The sequence below is a fragment of the Pelodiscus sinensis genome, chromosome 18 (genome assembly GCF_052426305.1).
Source record: "Pelodiscus sinensis isolate ZL-2025 chromosome 18, ASM5242630v1, whole genome shotgun sequence".
NCBI lineage: Eukaryota > Metazoa > Chordata > Testudines > Trionychidae > Pelodiscus > Pelodiscus sinensis.
Window position 1 is genome coordinate 34,242,771 of NC_143069.1, and position 18,069 is coordinate 34,260,839.

An 18,069-nucleotide genomic window follows, 5' to 3' on the forward strand; every position below is an offset into this window, starting at 1 on the left:
CCTCATTGGCATAAAGAGGCGCTTGGACGGTACCAAGTGGTGCCTGCGGGCGGGGGGACGCAGGGAATGGGCTGTCCCGTTACCAGGGTGACCGCGCTGTAAACACAGCGGGAGCGAGCGAGAGAGACGGAGGGGTTGGTGCAAGAGGTCAGGGGCGGGTCAGGGTGGGGTCAGAGGTCAGGTGAGGGGCGGTTAGGGGTCAGAGTGGGGTCAGAGGGCAGGGTGGGGGCGATTAGGGGTCAGAGTGGGGTCAGAGGTCAGGTGAGGGGCGGTTAGGGGTCAGAGTGGGGTCAGAGGTCAGGTGAGGGGCGGTTGGGGTCAGAGTGGGGTCAGAGGTCAGGGTGAGGGGCGGTTAGGGGTCAGGGTGGGGTCAGAGTGGGGTCAGAGGTCAGGTGAGGGGCGGTTAGGGGTCAGAGTGGGGTCAGAGGGCAGGGTGGGGGCGATTAGGGGTCAGAGTGGGGTCAGAGGTCAGGGTGAGGGGCGGTTAGGGGTCAGGGTGGGGTCAGAGTGGGGTCAGAGGTCAGGTGAGGGGCGGTTAGGGGTCAGGGTGGGGTCAGGTCAGGGTGGGGGCGATTAGGGGTCAGAGTGGGGTCAGAGGTCAGGGTGAGGGGCGGTTAGGGGTCAGAGGTCAGGGTGAGGGGCGGTTAGGGGTCAGGGTGGGGTCAGAGGGCTGGGTGAAGGGCGGTTAGGGGTCAGGGTGGGGTCAGAGGTCAGGGTGGGGCGATTAGGGGTCAGAGTGGGGTCAGAGGTCAGGGTGAGGGGCGGTTAGGGGTCAGGGTGGGGTCAGAGGGCTGGGTGAAGGGCCAGTTTAAAGGGCACCGCAAGGGCGTTAGGTATTAATCTGATCAGGGTGTGTGGGGTCAGAGGGTAAAGGTCAGGGGTCAGGTGAGACAAATATAAGCGACTGATCCCCTTCCTGCCAGTGTAGAAAGGTTCCCCGATGCCCGGCCCCCTCCCCTCTACCCCAGCCCCCACTGGCCAGCCCGGAGGCCTGGGTTCCCTCCCGGCTCTGGGGCAGTGGGGGCTGGGGTTAGAGGGGAGGGGGCCGGGAGCCACAGCTCCTTGGTTCTGACTTTCCTGCCTCCCCCGCAGAGGCAACAATGCACAAGGTGGACCTGCCGCTGGAGAGCAGGGAAGCGGCCGCCATCGAGGCACGGCGGGAGCGAGAAAAGCAGCGGCAGAGCCGCATATTCAATGCGCGCCACCGTACTATGGGGGTGAGCCCCACGGGGACCTGCTGTGCCAACGGGGGGGGGCAGCATGGGGAGAGGGGCCAGGTCTGCGCGGAGGGACCCATGGTCTCCATCAGCTGTTGTGTCCCTGTTAAGTTCAGGCAGCCTCAGCAAGTGGGGGGGCACCATCTGCTATGCGGAGACTCAGGCAGACCTGGGTTCTGTCCCGGCCCTGGGTGGCGAATGGGGTCCGGTGCTTGCAGCTGGGGCTGGAAGCCAGGACTTCTGGGTTCTTTGCCCAGCTCAGGGAGGGTCTATGCCTCCCTGTAGCTCTCCCCTGCCCTTCCCCCCCAGGTGGACGTAGAAGCCCTGAAGAGTCAAGCAGAGGAGCGGAAGCGGAACGAGGAAAAGGAGAAGCGCCGGGATGAGAGCTATGGTGAGAGCTCTGGCCAGCCCGGCCTTGCCCTGTGATCTAATTGAATGTGGATAAATGTAAAGTAATGCACATTGGGAAAAATAACCCCAACTATACGTACAGTGTGATGGGGGCTAATTTAGCTTCAGCTAATCAGGAAAGAGATCTTGGAGTCATCGTGGATAGTTCTCTGAAGACGTCCACACAGTGTGCAGCGGCAGTCAAAAAAGCAAAGAGGATGTTAGGAATTATTAAAAAAGGGATGGAGAATAAGACGGAGAATATCTTATTGCCCTTGTATAAATCTATGGTACGCCCACATCTTGAATACTGCGTGCAGATGTGGTCTCCTCATCTCAAAAAAGATCTACTGGCATTAGAAAAGGTTCAGAGAAGGGCAACTAAAATGCTGAGGGGTTTGGAACGGGTCCCATATGAGGAGAGATTAAAGAGGCCGGGACTTTTCTGCTTGGAACAAGGAGACTCACGGGGGATACGATCGAGGTCTATAAAATCATGAGTGGGGTGGAGAAAGTGAGTAAGGAAAAGCTATTTACTTGTTCCCATAATATAAGAACTAGGGGCCACCAAATGAAATTAATGGGCAGCAGGTTTTAAACAAATAAAAGGAAGTTTTCTTCACACAGCGCATAGTCCATCTGCGGAACTCCTCGCCTGAGGAGATTGTGAAGGGTTTAAAAGAGAACTAGATACATTCATGGAGGTTAAGTCCATCAATGGCTGTTAGCCAGGCTGGGTAAGGAATGGTGCCCTGGCCTCTGTGTGCCAGAGGGTGGAGATGGATGGCAGGGGACAGATCGCTTGATCCGTGCCTGTTCGGTTCACTCTGCCGGCAGTGGCCAATGCCAGGTGTCCCAGAGGTGACACTGGGCTGGATGGACCTTTGCTCTGACCCAGTCTGGCCGTTCTCATGTTCTTATCTCCTGGGGAGATGCCCCTGAACCCCGGCATCACAGAGCAACGGGGGCTGGGGAGAGGCCTGTGAGATGCCAGAAGAGCTGAGTCCTGTCTCTGACCAAGATGAGGGCTGAGTTGGGAGGCGAGCCCAGCCAGTCCAGTCCAGTCTGTCCAGCAGAGGGCGCTGCAGGGGCGGGGCAGGAGCACAGGCTGGGGTGGGGACAAGGGATCTGATGTACTTTCCCCAGACGCCGAGCGGGTGCTGTGCGACCGGGTGGCCCAGATGCTGGAGGTGGAGGAGCAACAGCAGAGCCGGCGCCTTCGCCAGGCCCTGCAGGAGTTCTGGGAGCGGGAGCAGCCCGCCCACACCCGGCGGGAGTGGGACCTGAACAACCCCAAGGGACTGCGGCAGGACCAGCCCGCCCGCGTGAGCGACTCCGACCCACGCTGCGGCCCCGCCAGCCTGCAGCGCTTCGCCGGCGAGGACCTGGCCCTCCCCACCCGGCGCCGGCTGCAGCAGGAGCAGCAGCGCCGCAGCCTGGAGGAGCAGCGCGCTGAGCGCCACCAGACACTGGCTGATGGCAAGTATGCAGGTGAGAGCCCACGCCCGGGGCTCGTGGTCAGAGCAAGGGGCCGGGGAGGCTGGGCTCTGCGGGGGAGGAGTGGAGGTTGGCGGGGGCGCTCGGAGGCCTGGGCTCTCCGAATGACCCACAGGACCCTCTGCGCCCTCCTGGCAGACACGCTGGAGGACAAGAAGCGGATGGAGCTGGATCTGCGGGCACAGCAGTTGGCCCTGCTGGAGGAGGAGTGCCGGCGTGCCAAGGATCTCGCCACAGCCAACTACAACCAGGCCCAGGTAACCAGGGTGGGGACTATGGGCCTGGCCTATCCAAGGCTGGTGGCACCTCCGCCCTTCCCAGAGGATTATGGGCTACCGGGTCTCCCCTGCTTCTCTGCCTGGCTGAGACACCAGGGCAAGTCCGCTCCAAGGTGTGGGGTCCCCAGCCCGGGGCTGCGTGCCATGTCTCCTCTCTCCCCAGGCGGCAGAGGTGGCAGAGCAGCGCCGGCTGGCCTGCCAGCAGGAACAAGATGACAACCAAGCCGAGATCCACAACCACGTGACGGGGCAGCTGCTGACAGAGGACCCAGCTGTGGCCGAGAGCCCCCTAGGGCCCCACCGGGTCCTCACCGACCGCTGGAAGGGCATGAGCCCTCAGCAAGTGCAGGCCGTGTGGAAGGCCCAGGAGGAGCAACGCCGGGAGAACCAGGTCTCCGGAGGAAGGGGGGATGGAGCCCAGCAGCAGGGGACAGGGTGGAATGGAGGCCCAGAGGCCACGTTGGCTCCCAGCAGCAGGCGCGTGATCAGGGATGGAGGGGGCAGTACAGGGCGGAAGAGATCGGAGGGGAGATGTCCTGGTAGGGAGGGAAGTGCATGGTGTAGATAGCACAGGAAGGGCGATATGGGGGGGAGGAGAACTGTCAGCGAGGCACGGTGCGGGTACCACCCGCCGGAGGGTGGCGGCGAGGTATGGTGTGGCTAGCGCACACTGGAGAGTATGGGGGGGTAGCACCAGCCGAACGGTATGGGGGAGGGTGCTGGCGAGGTATGGTGCGGGTACGGGGGAGGGTGGCACGCCGGGGGTGGCGGCGAGGGGCGGGGCGGGTCCCGGGGAGGGTGGCACGCCGGGGGTGGCGGCGAGGGTCAGGGCGGGTACGGGGGAGGGTGGCACGCCGGGGGTGGCGGCGAGGGGCGGGGCGGGTCCCGGGGAGGGTGGCACGCCGGGGGTGGCGGCGAGGGGCGGGGCAGATATGGGGGAGGGTGGCACGCCGGGGGTGGCGGCGAGGGGCGGGGCGGGTACGGGGAGGGTGGCACGCCGGGGTGGCGGCGAGGGGCGGGGCGGGTACGGGGAGGGTGGCACGCCGGGGGTGGCGGCGAGGGGCGGGGCAGGTACGGGGAGGGTGGCACGCCGGGGGTGGCGGCGAGGGGCGGGGGGGGGGCGAGGGGCGGGGCGGGTACGGGGAGGGTGGCACGCCGGGGGTGGCGGCAAGGGGCGGGGCGGGTACGGGGAGGGTGGCACGCCGGGGGTGGCGGCAAGGGGCGGGGCGGGTACGGGGAGGGTGGCACGCCGGGGGTGGCGGCGAGGGGCGGGGCGGGTACGGGGAGGGTGGCACGCCGGGGGTGGCGGCGAGGGGCGGGGCGGGTACGGGGAGGGTGGCACGCCGGGGGTGGCGGCGAGGGGCGGGGCGGGTACGGGGAGGGTGGCACGCCGGGGGTGGCGGCAAGGGGCGGGGCGGGTACGGGGAGGGTGGCACGCCGGGGGTGGCGGCAAGGGGCGGGGCGGGTACGGGGAGGGTGGCACGCCGGGGGTGGCGGCAAGGGTCGGGGCGGGTAGCACAGGCCAGGGGGCATTGGGGGGCAGTGCCGTACAGTTTGGGCAGTAGAGAGGCCGGGTGGCGCGGGGGTGCAGCGCGGGGAAATCAGGGAGCATCGTTGCCCCTGGGCCTGTCTTGACCCCCCAGCGGCTGCGGGAGCGGGCCCGGCAGCGGGAGGACGAGTGGGAGGCGCAGCGGCAGCTGGCAGCTCGGGCCGGCCTGGCGCTGGAGGAGGAGGAGCGGCTCTGCCGGCAGCAGCTGAGGAAGGGCCTGGACGCCTACAACCAGCAGCTGGCGCAGGAGCAGAGGGCTCAGTGAGTGCCCCCGCGGGGGGGGGCAGAGGGCTCAGCGAGTGCCCCTGCGGGGGGGGGGCGGGAGCAGAGGGCTCAGTGAGTGCCCCCGCGGGGGGGCGGGAGCAGAGGGCTCAGCGAATGCCCCTGCGGGGGGGGGCGGGAGCAGAGGGCTCAGTGAGTGCCCCCGCGGGGGGGGCGGGAGCAGAGGGCTCAGCGAGTGCCCCTGCGGGGGGGGGGCGGGAGCAGAGGGCTCAGTGAGTGCCCCCGCGGGGGGGGGCGGGAGCAGAGGGCTCAGCGAGTGCCCCCGCGGGGGGGGGCGGGAGCAGAGGGCTCAGCGAGTGCCCCGCGGGGGGGGAGCAGAGGGCTCAGCGAGTGCCCCCGCGGGGGGGGGCGGGAGCAGAGGGCTCAGCGAGTGCCCCCGCGGGGGGGGCGGGAGCAGAGGGCTCAGCGAATGCCCCTGCGGGGGGGGGGCGGGAGCAGAGGGCTCAGTGAGTGCCCCCGCGGGGGGGCGGGAGCAGAGGGCTCAGTGAGTGCCCCCGGGGGGGGGGAGCAGAGGGCTCAGCGAGTGCCCCCGCGGGGGGGGCGGGAGCAGAGGGCTCAGCGAATGCCCCCGCGGGGGGGGCGGGAGCAGAGGGCTCAGCGAGTGCCCCCGCGGGGGGGGAGCAGAGGGCTCAGCGAGTGCCCCCGCGGGGGGGGGAGCAGAGGGCTCAGTGAGTGCCCCCGCGGGGGGGGAGCAGAGGGGGCAGCGAGTGCCCCCGCGGGGGGGGGAGCAGAGGGCTCAGCGAGTGCCCCTGCGGGGGGGGGCGGGAGCAGAGGGGGCAGCGAGTGCCCCCGCGGGGGGGGCGGGAGCAGCGAGTGCCCCCGCGGGGGGGGCGGGAGCAGCGAGTGCCCCCGCGGGGGGGGGGGGCGGGGCCCAGCAGCTGGCAGGTCTGGGAGCAGGAAGGGGCGGGATTAAAGGGGTGTGGCCACAGAGGTCGAGGTGGGGGTGGAAGGGCAGGCCTGGGAAGTAGGGAAGCTAGAGGGGCAGGGCTAGAAGGTGCAAGAACTGGAGGAGGCGGGGCCAGGAGGTAGAGGGGCGGGGCTAGGCAGGCCCAGGGGCGTGGCTAAAGCCAAGCCTTTGCCTTGCAGCCAGCAGTACCTGCAGCAGGACGTGTACAGCAACGCGCCCACGGCCCAGTACCACCTGCAGTTCAATACCAGCAGCCGCTAGGCCCCGCCCCTCGGCCACGCCCTGACCACACCCCTCGGCTAAGCCCAGCCCCCTATCTTGCCAGCACACCCACCCCTATGACACTGTGCCTCCCCCCAGGGACAGCCTCCCAAGCCCCACCCCCTGGCCAGGAGGCTGCCATCACCCTGCACTGGCCGGACCCACACCACAGCCCCCACCCCCCGGGATACTCCCTGCCACTGGGGCCTTTCTGCTGCTAGGCCACCCCCCTCCCTGCTCAGGACACCCCCTGTTGCCTCAACGCCACCAGCATCCCCAATAAAGGCTGCTGCCCCACAGCCCCTGCCCCTGTGGTCTGTAGGGCAGGGAGGGCAGCGGGGCCTGTGGGTACAGCAGGGCCGGCGGGTTCTCGGCCCGGCTCCAGGGCAGGGGTCGAGCACAAAGAATCGTTTATTGAAAGGCCCAGAGCCCGACGGCAGGAATCACAACGGCCTGGCGCTCCCCCCACGCCCTGATTGTGGGGGGCAGGTCACAGCCGAGTCCATGATTAGAGTCCAGAGAGCTGGCGGGGGCGTCCCTGGGCTCAGGGCTGCATGCGGATGGCCCCGTCCAGGCGGACCACCTCCCCGTTCAGCATGGGGTTCTCCACGATGCACTGCACCAGGTGGGCGTACTCCGCGGGCCGGCCCAGGCGGCTGGGGAAGGGGACCTGGCGCGCCAGGAACGTCTGCACCTTCTCAGGCAGCCCTGCCAGCAGGGGGGTGGCAAACAGCCCTGGGGGAGGCAAACAGCGAGGGGGGCTGACGCCCTGCCCACGGCCCCTCTGCCCCCCAGCCCTGCCGGCGCCCCCAGTGCCCCGAGGCACAGCCGCCCCCCCAGCCCTGCCGGCACCCCTCGCCCCCGAGCCGCAGCTGCCCCCCCCAGCCCTGCCGGCACCCCGAGCCGCAGCCACCCCCCCAGCCCTGCCGGTGCCCCCCAGCGCCCCCCCAGCCCTCCGCCCCCGCCCCACAGCCAGCCCCCCCCCCAGCCCTGCCGGCGCCCCTCGCCCCCGACCCGCAGCCGCCCCCCCCAGCCCTGCCGGCGCCCCTCGCCCCCGACCCGCAGCCGCCCCCCCCAGCCCTGCCGGCACCCTGAGCCGCAGCCGCCCCCCCCAGCCCTGCCGGCGCCCCGACCCTCAGCCGCCCCCCCCAGCCCTGCCGGCGCCCCTCGCCCCCGACCCGCAGCCCCTGTGCTCCCACCTCATGACAAGATGGATACTGGGATTGGTACCTGGGGCAATTGTGACGACACGGATCCCCATGGGGGCCAGATCTCTGGCAATGGGCAGGGTCATGCCCACGATGCCCCCTTTCGAGGCGGAGTATGCAGCCTGACCCACCTAAACCACAAGCAGGGCATCAGCTGGGGCACAGGTCCAGGGCGAGCACCCCTGCCCAGCCCCCGCCCCGTGTAGCGTGTCGCTTCCTGGGGCTCACCTGGCCCTCGAAAGCCGCCACGCTGGCCGTGTTGACAATCACTCCCCTGTGCCCGTCGGCGTCGGGGCTGTTCCTGCCCATCTCGCCCGCGCTCAGTCGGATCACGTTAAAGGTGCCGGCGATATTGACCTGCCGGCCAGGGGAACAGCTGAAACCAAGGGGCCCACCCAGTCCTGGCTCCACCCTTCCCCCTCAAGATCAGGGAACCCTGTGGGCCCCCTCACCCCCGTGGCGCTGGTGGGGCATCAGGAGACTCTGGGGGAGGGGCTGGAGGCAGCGGGTCCGGATCCACCACTCACATTGATGACCCGCTGGAAATCCTCCAGGCTGTGGGGCGCGTCCTTCTTGCTGTTGTAGGTCTTGATGGCCACGGCAATCCCGGCGCAGTTCACGGCCACGTCCAAGCGCCCGAACTTCTCCCGCGCCAGGGCCAGGGCCCCCTTCACATCCGCCTCGGACGTCACCTGAGCCGCCGGCCAGGGAGGAGGTTAACGAGGGTCACCTCCCCGCCAGCCCCCCCTCCCATCCCCGGGGGGGAACCCAGGAGCCCTGCTTCCCATCCCCCCCACCCCTCCGTCAGAACCGGGGAGGGAACCCAGGAGCCCTGCTTCCCATCCCCCCCACCCCTCCGTCAGAACCGGGGAGGGAACCCAGGAGCCCTGCTTCCCATCCCCCCCACCCCTCTGTCAGAACCGGGGAGGGAACCCAGGAGCCCTGCTTCCCATCCCCCCCACCCCTCCGTCAGAACCGGGGAGGGAACCCAGGAGCCCTGCTTCCCATCCCCCCACCCCTCCGTCAGAACCGGGGAGGGAACCCAGGAGCCCTGCTTCCCATCCCCCCCACCCCTCTGTCAGAACCGGGGAGGGAACCCAGGAGCCCTGCTTCCCATCCCCCCCACCCCTCCGTCAGAACCGGGGAGGGAACCCAGGAGCCCTGCTTCCCATCCCCCCCCAATCCCCCCGTCAGAACCGGGGAGGGGCCCGGGCCCTACGTCAGCAGGAGCGAAGACGCATCGTTCCCCCAGCGCCTGGGCCACGCTCTGCCCGTCCGACGTGGGCAGGTCCACGATCAGCGCGCTGGCTCCCTGCTGCACCAGTCGCTCGGCTGTGGCCCGACCCAGGCCGGAGGCCCCACCGGTGACCAGGCCAACCATCCCCTGGAGGCAAAAGGGGGGGGGGGGGGGGGGTGAGTGCACCGGACCCGTACATAGTAGAGACGTAAAATGCTTTGAAACACCTAAGCGAGTAACAGGCACAAGCCTGGTGGTTCCACGTCCCCAGGGGCCGCCGGGCCAGCCTGTAACTTGCAGGGGGGGCAGACCCCCAGGGACAGGGGCTGCTCCTCCAGTGGGCCCCACGGGAGCTGCTCCAGCCCCTAGCGGTTTGCCATTGACGTCCCTCGGAAACACACCCATAGCTTTGATGGGCTCTCCCAGACACACCCTTTCTTTCTCTGATCATAATGGTCTTTTCCAGATCCCCCCATCTCAAGTGCATAATGGTCTGTCTATGCACCCCTCTCTTGCTCTGACCATAATGGTCTCTCCCACACAGACCCTCTCAAATGCATAATGGTCTGTCCTTACTCCCCCTCCTTGCCTGTGTATAATGGTCTCACTGACACACCCCTCCCAGTGTGCACTTTGGTCTCTCCCTATCCCCCTCATCAGTACAGAATGCTCTCTGACCACTTGCCCTCCCCCCCAGGAATGCAATGGTCTTTCCCTACAGCCTCCTCCTGCTAGCTGCATAAAATGGTCGCTCCCCACCCTGCCTCCTCTTGGTGTCAAGGTGTCCCCCTCTTCCCAGACCCATCATGGTACAGTCCAGCATGGCTCTGCACAGCCCCTATGTGTTCAAAGGTCTCTCCTACCAGACACCCCCCCATTCTATTCTATATAAAAGACTCGCCCAATCACCACCCCCTTGTTTGATGCCCCCCACGTTGTGTAGAATGGTCTTTGCCTCCCACGTGGGTACAAGATCTCCAGCCACTATTGGTAGAGGACAACATGGGGTGAAAATGGTTTTGTCCCATCCCATTCTGCACAATGCCCCCCCGCCGCCGCGTACAATGGTCTCTCCCGCCGCCATGCGCGCAGCGACCTCCAGCCTTCCCCAGCTGTGCGGGTCATCCAGCATGAGCTCACCCGCCCTGTCATGCCTCCCCCTGCATCGGAGCCAATGGTCTCACCCCGCGCCCCCTCCTTACGCCACATGGCCCCGCCCGGCTCCCGTAGCTGTCCCTGCTAGTTACCTTCAGGCTCCTTAACGCCGCCGCCATCTTGCTCGCCCTCCACGCCCCGCCCCTTTGCACAGGAGCCGGCCAATCAGAGGCAAGGCCACTCTTAAAGGGGAGGCCGACCCTATTTAATAATCAAAGGCTACTCATCCCCGGATGGGCGGGGCCCTTAAAGGGGAAGGCGCAGGGAGACCTTAAAGGGAACGAGGGGGAAAAATTGAACAAGAGATTAAGGGGCAGCCCGGGGGGGCAGCGGGGTCTAGTGGGTGGGGGGGGGTTCCTGGATGCCCGGGGGGGCAGCGGGGTCTAGTGGGTGGGGGGGGGGGGGGGGGGGTTCCTGGATGCCCGGGGGGGCAGCGGGGTCTAGTGGGTGGGGGGGTTCCTGGATGCCCGGGGGGGCAGCGGGGTCTAGTGGGTGGGGGGGGTTCCTGGGGGGGGGGGGCAGCGGGGTCTAGTGGGGGGGGGCAGCCCGGGGGGGCAGCGGGCCGGGGGGGCAGCGGGGTCTAGTGGGTGGGGGGGGTTCCTGGATGCCCGGGGGGGCAGCGGGGTCTAGTGGGTGGGGGGGTTCCTGGATGCCCGGGGGGGCAGCGGGGTCTAGTGGGTGGGGGGGTTCCTGGATGCCCGGGGGGGCAGCGGGGTCTAGTGGGTGGGGGGGTTCCTGGATGCCCGGGGGGGCAGCGGGGTCTAGTGGGTGGGGGGGGGGCAGCGGGGTCTAGTGGGTGGGGGGTTCCTGGATGCCTGGGGGGGAGCGGGGGGCAGCGGGGTCTAGTGGGTGGGGGGGTTCCTGGATGCCCGGGGGGGCAGCGGGGTCTAGTGGGTGGGGGGGTTCCTGGATGCCCGGGGGGGCAGCGGGGTCTAGTGGGTGGGGGGGTTCCTGGATGCCCGGGGGGGCAGCGGGGTCTAGTGGGTGGGGGGGTTCCTGGATGCCCTGGGGGGGCAGCCCGGGGGGGCAGCGGGGTCTAGTGGGTGGGGGGGTTCCTGGATGCCCTGGGGGGGGGGCAGCGGGGTCTAGTGGGTGGGGGGGTTCCTGGATGCCCTGGGGGGGCAGCGGGGGGGGGGGGTCTAGTGGGTGGGGGGGGGTTCCTGGATGCCCGGGGGGGCAGCGGGGTCTAGTGGGTGGGGGGTTCCTGGATGGGGTTCCTGGATGCCCTGGGGGGGTTGCGGGGGGGGGGCAGCGGGGGTCTAGTGGGTGGGGGGGTTCCTGGATGCCCGGGGGGGCAGCGGGGTGGGGGGAGCAGCGGGGGGTCTAGTGGGTGGGGGGGTTCCTGGATGCCCTGGGGGGGAGCAGCTGGGGGGGGGGGGGTCTAGTGGGTGGGGGGGTTCCTGGATGCCCGGGGGGGCAGCTGGGGGGGGGGGGTCTAGTGGGTGGGGGGGTTCCTGGATGCCCTGGGGGGGAGCAGCGGGGGGGTCTAGTGGGTGGGGGGGGTTCCTGGATGCCCTGGGGGGGAGCAGCGGGGTCTAGTGGGTGGGGGGGTTCCTGGATGCCCGGGGGGGGAGCAGCGGGGTCTAGTGGGTGGGGGGGTTCCTGGATGCCCTGGGGGGGGAGCAGCGGGGGGGGGGGGGGTCTAGTGGGGTGGGGGGGGGGTTCTTGGATGCCCTGGGGGGGGAGCAGCGGGGGGTCTAGTGGGTGGGGGGGGGGGGGTGGGGGCCCTGGGGGGGGAGCCTGGGGGCCCTGGGGGGGGGGCAGCGGGGGGGGGGGGGTGCCAGTGGGTGGGGGGGGGGGTTCCTGGATGCCCTGGGGGGGAGCAGCGGGGGGTCTAGGAGGTGGGGGGGGTTACTGGATGCCCTGGGGGGGAGCAGCAGGGTCTAGTGGGTGGGGGGGTTCCTGGATGCCCGGGGAGGGAGTAGCGGGGGGGGTCTAGTGGGTGGGGGGGTTCCTGGATGCCCTGGGGGGGAGCAGCGGGGGGTCTAGGAGGTGGGGGGGTTCCTGGATGCCCTGGGGGGGAGCAGCAGGGTCTAGTGGGTGGGGGGGTTCCTGGATGCCCGGGGGGGGAGCAGCGGGGGGGGTCTAGTGGGTGGGGGGTTCCTGGATGCCTGGGGGGCAGCAGGGACTAGTGTGGGGTGAGAAGCCCAGTGCCCCCCTTCATCACACACCACATGGACACGGGTTTATTTACAACTTTTATCCCGCCTTGATTTACAAAGTGCCCACAGGAAAGGAGTTGTGAAGCCCTGGCAGCCATCTTGGAAGCTGGCATGGGGGGCACCCTGCCAGGGCTCATGCTGAGGCCCCACATTCAACAAGACCCCCCCCGCAGAGCACGGTTTTGGCCCTGGCCCCCAGCTGAGGCATGAAGCCGCAGGCTTCCCTAGCCCGCTATCTCCCTCTCCCATGGGGCAGGGGCTGCCTCCCTTTCAATACTGCCACTAAAACCACCAGCTCGGCCCACTGCTCCAGAAAGGGCAGGTTCTGGGCTCACCCCCACAGGGCAGGCACCGGACTTGATCTAGAGCCCAGGCCCGGTGCTCCAAAGGCCATGGACTGAAAATGACTAACTAGAACCAAGCCCCCTCTCTGCTGTAACACCCCTCCCCCACAGCACACTGCACCTGGGCCTAGTGTAAACCAGCTCCAGGGCCCACATCCACTTTGCCTCTAGAGCCCGTTTGTCTCCAAAACCCCCCTGACACGGTCACTCCAGAGTCGCTCTGGACCGTTTAAACCCCCCGCTAGAAGGATTTAAAAACCGCCATGATCTAGAACTCTCTAGAACAGGTCGTCTTCACTCTAGAACCCGCTTTGAGGCTTCCCTGCGAACCCAAAGCCTCGTGTGCTCTAGAACCCATCGAATGCTCTAGAATACTGCGGCTTTCTGTACAGCCCATTAAAAACCCATTGACGGATCCATCCTTTCTGCTCCACAACCCAGCTTTCGGCTCAGCCTAGAACTCGCTTCTCATTCCAGTGGGAGCCTGGTTCTAAAGCCCAACTGGCCACAATCAAGGTCTTGCTGCATCTGCTCCAGAACCCACTGGAGCCAGCCAGTGTTGTTCTAGCATCAGGCCCAGCCATGGCGACCTGTTTCCCAGTGCCGAACTCCAGCAAGGTCCAGCCACGTCCCAGAGAGGCCACGCCCCCATCCCCTGGCCCACAGAAGGGGCAGAATGGGGCTCAGTCGTCTTCGGTGCCCCCCACGTAGTGGCAGACGGCATCGTAGTCCAGCGCCAGGACATCCTCATCCTCACTGCGCTGCAGCTGCACCAGCGCCCGGCTCCGCTGCTGGTCGCGCTGCAGGATCCGACCCACCTGGGAGACAGGAAGCTCCAGTGAGTCCGGCATGGGGGGGTGGAAGAAACCCTTTCAGCCCCTCCCCCCCAACCTCTCCATATGTTCTCCCCCCGCCGCGGGGCCTTCCACTACCCACCCCACGTATTCTCCCCCCATCAATATCCCCCAGCTGCTCCCCCAGTCCCTGCTGGGGTGGGGGACCCTCACCCTGCCGGCGTGCTCCCCCAGCACCACCATCACCCAGTCTGCAGCGCCCCTGGGGATGACCGTCTCCAGCATGACCTCCCGGATGCCTGGGGGTGGGAAGAGGCGCATCAGTGCCTTACATATATGATCCCTGCCCTGCCCCCCCGAACAACACACCCCAGACGGCCCCCCCAACACACCCCGAATCACTGTGGCCACCTCTCCTCCAACCCAACCCCCTTACCTATGGGAGTCAGCCCCTCCCCAGAGCTACCCCTCCCCTCGTACAGCAACGGGGCTCACACCACCCCATAGATCCCCTCTCCTCTGCCCCCAACACAAGCTGGCTTCTCTGGCATCCCCCCCCAAATCTAGGGCTCCCTGCGCCCCCTCCCGTCACATGCCCCCATATCATCTCCTAACACCTCCCTCAGGGAACCAAGCCCCTTCTGCAAACCCATCCCTCATGGGCTCTCCCCCAAACGGGAGCAGGCCCCCCTCCCTCACACATGCCCCCCAGGCCCTAGAGGATTGGGGAGAGGAGTGCTCCTCCCTCCAACTTACCATCCAAGACCCGCCCCTCCTCTGTCCGGCAGACACAAGTATCCGGGCTCATCACGTCCTCGATCAGCATCTGAGGAGAGAGGAGGGTGTGAGAGCCCCCACTCTGGGGAGGCCCCGCCCCTTGCCCCACCCCTTCCTCCATCCACTGGAGCCCCAAGTGCCTGCCCTCCCCCCGCCATCCCCCAGAGCCCTCTCTTGCCAGTCCCCCTCCACCAAAGGAGCCCCAGCCGCCCACGGGTGGGGAATGGGGTAGGGGCCAGCCCTGGGCGGGGCGGTACCTTGGTGTTGTAGTATTTGCCCCCCTTGTAGAGCTTGTCCACGAAGCGAACCCGCAGGTCTCGCCGCAGCCAGTGGGGGGTGCGGGAGGACGATAAGCTGCTGCCTTTGCTCTGCTTCCCAGCCTGGGGGGCGCTGAGGAGAACAGGCAGTCAGGAGCAGTGCTGGGGGGGGCACCGTGCTGCGAGAAGCGGGGGGGGGGGGGGCTGGGGGCACCGTGCTTGGTGAAGGGGCACAGTGTTTCATCAAAGGCACTTGAGTTGCACTGGCACCAGGGTGTCCGGGCCACACGCCAGCTTGGGGAATCCTCCTCTGGGCCGTGAGACAGCACCCACCTCAGAGGTGGCCGCATTCCATGTGGCTGTTCCCCACCTGCCCTGCCCCAGAGGCGGCTGCATCTCGGCACCAAGCAAGCCGTGCCCAGGCAGCGTTCTATGTGGCTGTTCCCCACCTGCCCTGCCCCAGAGGCGGCTGCATCTCGGCACCAAGCAAGCCATGCCCAGGCAGTGTTCTATGTGGCTGTTCCCCACCTGCCCTGCCCCAGAGGTGGCTGCATCTCGGCACCAAGCAAGCCGTGCCCAGGCAGCATTATCCGTGGCTGTTCCCCACCGTCCCAGGTCTCTACCTCTCCGAGGCTGCCTGTTTCCGTTTTCTGTCCTTCTTTTCCCCTGTGTCCTGGGGGACCGTGGTGGCCAGAGCCTCAGTAGGCTCATTTCTCTGCTTTTCCTCTTTTTCCTTCTGGGCTTGGCTTAAGCGGCCTGTGAAGGGGATTGGAGAGAAAAGGGGAGTGAGGAGGGGGCGGGGGAGGCGGGCGGGGGGGGGGGTGGCTGGGAGCAGTCACGTGACTCACTCAGATCCTTGGCTAGCTTCTCGTACTCCTTCTGGGTCACGGGCCGCAGGACGTGCTGACTGATGGTGACCGTTTTATCCCCGATGGCCAGTTTCACCATCACCCGGGCATTATCGGGGTCTACGCCCTCGATCTGGGGACAGGGAGAGAAAAGAGAACGAGGGGTGAGCCCTCTGCTTCCAGGGGGCATCGGCTCCCACCCGGCCCCAGGGCAGGGACAGGCTGGCTCGGGGGCCAAGGAATGGGGGGGCACTCACCTTCCCATAGAGGTCTCTGTGGGGCCCAGCCATGATCAGCACAGCGCCCCCTGCCACCAGCCCCAGCGGCTCCTCCTCGCCCGGCTTGGGGGGCTGAGGGCGGCCAGCCGGCTGCAGGTCCTGGATGGCCGAGCGGTCAGCTCCCAGCCCCAGCCCCTTGGGGCGCAGCTGGCACTCCAGCGGCTTCACGTCCCTAAAGGGGGGAAGGGTTATTTGGGGACCCGCCTCTGAAAGCATATCACCCCCCCAGCTGCTGAGCTAGGACTCCTTCCCCCATCACCCTCCTCCAACCTACCAGCCCCTACAGTAACCTGGTCCACAGCCTTTCCAAAATCTCCCTGCCCCGCCCCCCATCCCTCTGCCCCCCAGGTCACTCACTGCTTGAAGGTGCGTCCGATGCCCTCGCCCGCTTTCCAGCCCATGCCCCGCAGCATGGCAACGCCATAGGCCTCCACCGGCACCACCTCATAATCCGCCTCCGTCGACTGCAGGGCAAGAAGGGCAGGAGAGTCGTTAACCTGCGGAACCACCTGCCACAGGCATTGGGACACGTAGCTCGGAGCCGCAAGAGGGGGCTGGGGCTGGGGCTCCAGGGGAAGCCGTGGGCTCGTCGGAGGGCTCTTACCGATTCCGGCCGCAGGCTCACGTCCACCCGGTCCCCGTCCTCGTACCCCTCGGGGACGCGGTTCTGCATGAGCAGGGGGATGGCCAGCTTGGGGTCGGCCTTGGAGCCACTCTCCCACCGCTCCTGGGACTGCCGGCTCTCTGCAAAGCACAGGCACCGTCAGGAGCTGGACGCCGGGGTCCCCGCTCAGGGGGCGGGAACTAGTGTGTGCGGGGGGGGGACTCCTGGGGTCCCTGCCTCGCTCACCCTCGATCAGCTCCCTCACGGCCTGGGACTCCACCCCATCATCGGCCGGCGGGTCTGGGGCCCCCACGGGGGGCGTCGCCGGCTTCTTCCATTGGTTGCGCTGGATCAGGGGGATGACGAGCGGCTTGGAGGGCGGGACTGGCCGGAGGCTGAGAGCCAGAGAGAAACCATCCCGTTGCCGTGGGATACCCAGAGTGCACCACTCCCATTCCCCCCCCCCTCCGCTACCCTGGCTCCGCCCACTGCCCCATCCCAAGGGCCTGCCCCACAGAGGCCCCACCCACTACCCTGAGCCTCTTCCTTCTCACCCACTGGATACAGACCCTGCCTCACACCAATCACCCATGGCCCCTCCCCAGGACACGCCCCCTCCAGCCCATATAGCCCCTCCCCGGACACGCCCCCTCCAGCCCATATAGCCCCTCCCCCGGACACGCCCCCTCCAGCCCATATAGCCCCTCCCCGGACACGCCCCCTCCAACCCATGTAGCCCCTCCCCCGGACACGCCCCCTCCAGCCCATATAGCCCCTCCCCCGGACACGCCCCCTCCAGCCCTATAGTCCCTCCCCCGGACACGCCCCCTCCAGCCCTATAGTCCCTCCCCCGGACACGCCCCCTCCAGCCCTATAGTCCCTCCCCCAGACACGCCCTCTCCAGCCCACATGGCCCCTCCCCCAGGCACCTGGTCGATCTTGCTCACGTGCGCAGGCCGAGCAGCCCCGCCCCCCCGGGGGGCGCTGACTCCCGCGCATGCGCACTGCTCTCACCTGCGCAGCTCGCTCCCCTCCACGGCGCTGATGAAATCGGGCTCCGGGTCGGCCCCGCCCTCCCCCGCGAGCCGCCTGCGCGCGACCGTGCGCGTGAATCCGAACGAGACCGGCCGCGGGGCCGGGGGGCCGCCGTCCGACGCCATCTTGCCGCCGCGCGCCGCGCAAGGCTTCACGGGAGTTGTAGTCACCGCCGCGCGCAAGGCCTCGCGGGAGCTGTAGTTCCAAGCTGGCCCGCCGGGCCTCATGGGGGTTATAGACCCGCCCCCACGCGTAGCATCATGGGGGATGTAGTGCGGGGCGGGGCTGCCCCCCCCCTTCCTTGCCCCTCCCCCACCCTAACCTCTGCCCCTCCCCCACTCCCCTCCCCCACCCCGAGATCCCCCCACCGGGGAATTTTCTGCGTCCTTAAAACCCCCAAATCGTCTGGTTGCTGCCGCAGGGGAGCAGCCCCCCAGGCCCAGCAGCTGCCGTGACGTTCGGACGGGGGGGGGGGGTCGCTCCGTGCAGCGAGCATCTCTAAACGCAGCGCGCAGCCAACCTGGGGAACTCCCTGCCGCAGGAGGGGTCACAAAGAGCTGGAGACATCCGGGCAGGGTGGGTCCATGGATGGCTGCAGGCCAGGCCGGGCGGGAGGGTGCCCCTGGCCTGTTTCTCCAAGGCTGGGAACAGGGGCTGCAGGGGAGGGATCACGGGACGGTTCCCAGTTGTGAGCCCTCCCTCTGGGGCCCCTGGCGCTGGCCGCTGTCGGCCGACAGGACACTGGGCTGGAGGGACCTTTGCTCTGACCCCGTCTGGCCGGTCTCCTGTTGATATTTGGGGGGGTCCTGAATCAGCCCCCTCCTCTTGGGGGTGGGAGATTAGTGACTCCTGGCACCCTGTGACCCCACGCCAGCTCCAGTGACTTTCAAGCTTGATGCTGAACAGATGTGCTTTGGTTAAGGCCTCTAACCCCCTCCCCCGAGCTAGGGAGAGAACCCAGGAGTCCTGGTTCCCAGCCCACCCTGCTC

At 67.8% G+C, this 18,069-nt stretch overlaps 3 protein-coding genes across 5 annotated transcripts; 1 reads left to right on the forward strand and 2 right to left on the reverse strand.

Annotated features, from left to right (window-relative positions):
• Positions 1 to 23: 23 nt before the first annotated feature.
• On the forward strand, positions 24 to 6,680 carry RIBC1 (RIB43A domain with coiled-coils 1). Its single transcript, XM_075915957.2, has 8 exons — positions 24 to 147; positions 1,093 to 1,217; positions 1,527 to 1,608; positions 2,754 to 3,098; positions 3,243 to 3,361; positions 3,546 to 3,773; positions 5,026 to 5,192; positions 6,300 to 6,680. Exons 2-8 carry the CDS (start codon positions 1,101 to 1,103, stop codon positions 6,379 to 6,381), a joined length of 1,140 nt encoding a protein of 379 aa, XP_075772072.2. The 5' UTR covers positions 24 to 147; positions 1,093 to 1,100; the 3' UTR covers positions 6,382 to 6,680.
• A 94-nt stretch (positions 6,681 to 6,774) lies between these two features.
• HSD17B10 (hydroxysteroid 17-beta dehydrogenase 10) lies at positions 6,775 to 10,175 on the reverse strand. 3 transcript variants are annotated; one of them, XM_075915961.2, is made up of 6 exons: positions 10,074 to 10,175; positions 8,809 to 8,973; positions 8,117 to 8,281; positions 7,818 to 7,946; positions 7,612 to 7,720; positions 6,775 to 7,116 (listed from the first exon to the last, which is right to left on the reverse strand). In XM_075915961.2, the coding sequence occupies exons 1-6, from the start codon at positions 10,098 to 10,100 to the stop codon at positions 6,926 to 6,928; spliced, it is 786 nt and encodes a 261-aa protein (XP_075772076.2). In that variant the 5' UTR covers positions 10,101 to 10,175; the 3' UTR covers positions 6,775 to 6,925. The 3 variants fall into 3 exon arrangements, with proteins under 3 accessions (XP_075772076.2, XP_075772075.2, XP_075772077.2); XM_075915960.2 differs by lacking the exon at positions 10,074 to 10,175 and adding an exon at positions 9,890 to 9,925; XM_075915962.2 differs by lacking the exons at positions 7,818 to 7,946; positions 10,074 to 10,175 and adding an exon at positions 9,890 to 9,925.
• A 1,925-nt stretch (positions 10,176 to 12,100) lies between these two features.
• GPKOW (G-patch domain and KOW motifs) lies at positions 12,101 to 17,279 on the reverse strand. Its single transcript, XM_075915967.2, has 11 exons — positions 17,060 to 17,279; positions 16,292 to 16,440; positions 16,046 to 16,185; positions 15,799 to 15,905; positions 15,421 to 15,613; positions 15,164 to 15,296; positions 14,939 to 15,071; positions 14,316 to 14,448; positions 14,038 to 14,107; positions 13,495 to 13,580; positions 12,101 to 13,305 (listed from the first exon to the last, which is right to left on the reverse strand). Exons 1-11 carry the CDS (start codon positions 17,203 to 17,205, stop codon positions 13,171 to 13,173), a joined length of 1,425 nt encoding a protein of 474 aa, XP_075772082.1. The 5' UTR covers positions 17,206 to 17,279; the 3' UTR covers positions 12,101 to 13,170.
• Positions 17,280 to 18,069: the final 790 nt, after the last annotated feature.

Bases quoted from the DNA above. Each gene is read 5' to 3' on its own strand.
- RIBC1 (XM_075915957.2), top strand. From the start codon at position 1,101: ATGCACAAGGTGGACCTGCCGCTGGAGAGCAGGGAAGCGGCCGCCATC. The intron at 3,362-3,545 runs GTAACCAGGGTG...CTCTCTCCCCAG, and splicing joins CCAACTACAACCAGGCCCAG to GCGGCAGAGGTGGCAGAGCA. The intron at 5,193-6,299 runs GTGAGTGCCCCC...TTTGCCTTGCAG, and splicing joins GCGCAGGAGCAGAGGGCTCA to CCAGCAGTACCTGCAGCAGG.
- GPKOW (XM_075915967.2), bottom strand. From the start codon at position 17,205: ATGGCGTCGGACGGCGGCCCCCCGGCCCCGCGGCCGGTCTCGTTCGGA. The intron at 16,441-17,059 runs GTGAGAGCAGTG...TCTGGCTCTCAG, and splicing joins GAGGGGAGCGAGCTGCGCAG to CCTCCGGCCAGTCCCGCCCT. The intron at 16,186-16,291 runs GTGAGCGAGGCA...TGTGCTTTGCAG, and splicing joins CGTGAGGGAGCTGATCGAGG to AGAGCCGGCAGTCCCAGGAG.
- HSD17B10 (XM_075915961.2), bottom strand. From the start codon at position 10,100: ATGGCGGCGGCGTTAAGGAGCCTGAAG. The intron at 8,974-10,073 runs GTAACTAGCAGG...TTTTGCCTCCAG, and splicing joins CGGCGTTAAGGAGCCTGAAG to GGGATGGTTGGCCTGGTCAC. The intron at 7,947-8,116 runs GTGAGTGGTGGA...CCTGGCCGGCAG, and splicing joins ATTTCCAGCGGGTCATCAAT to GTCAATATCGCCGGCACCTT.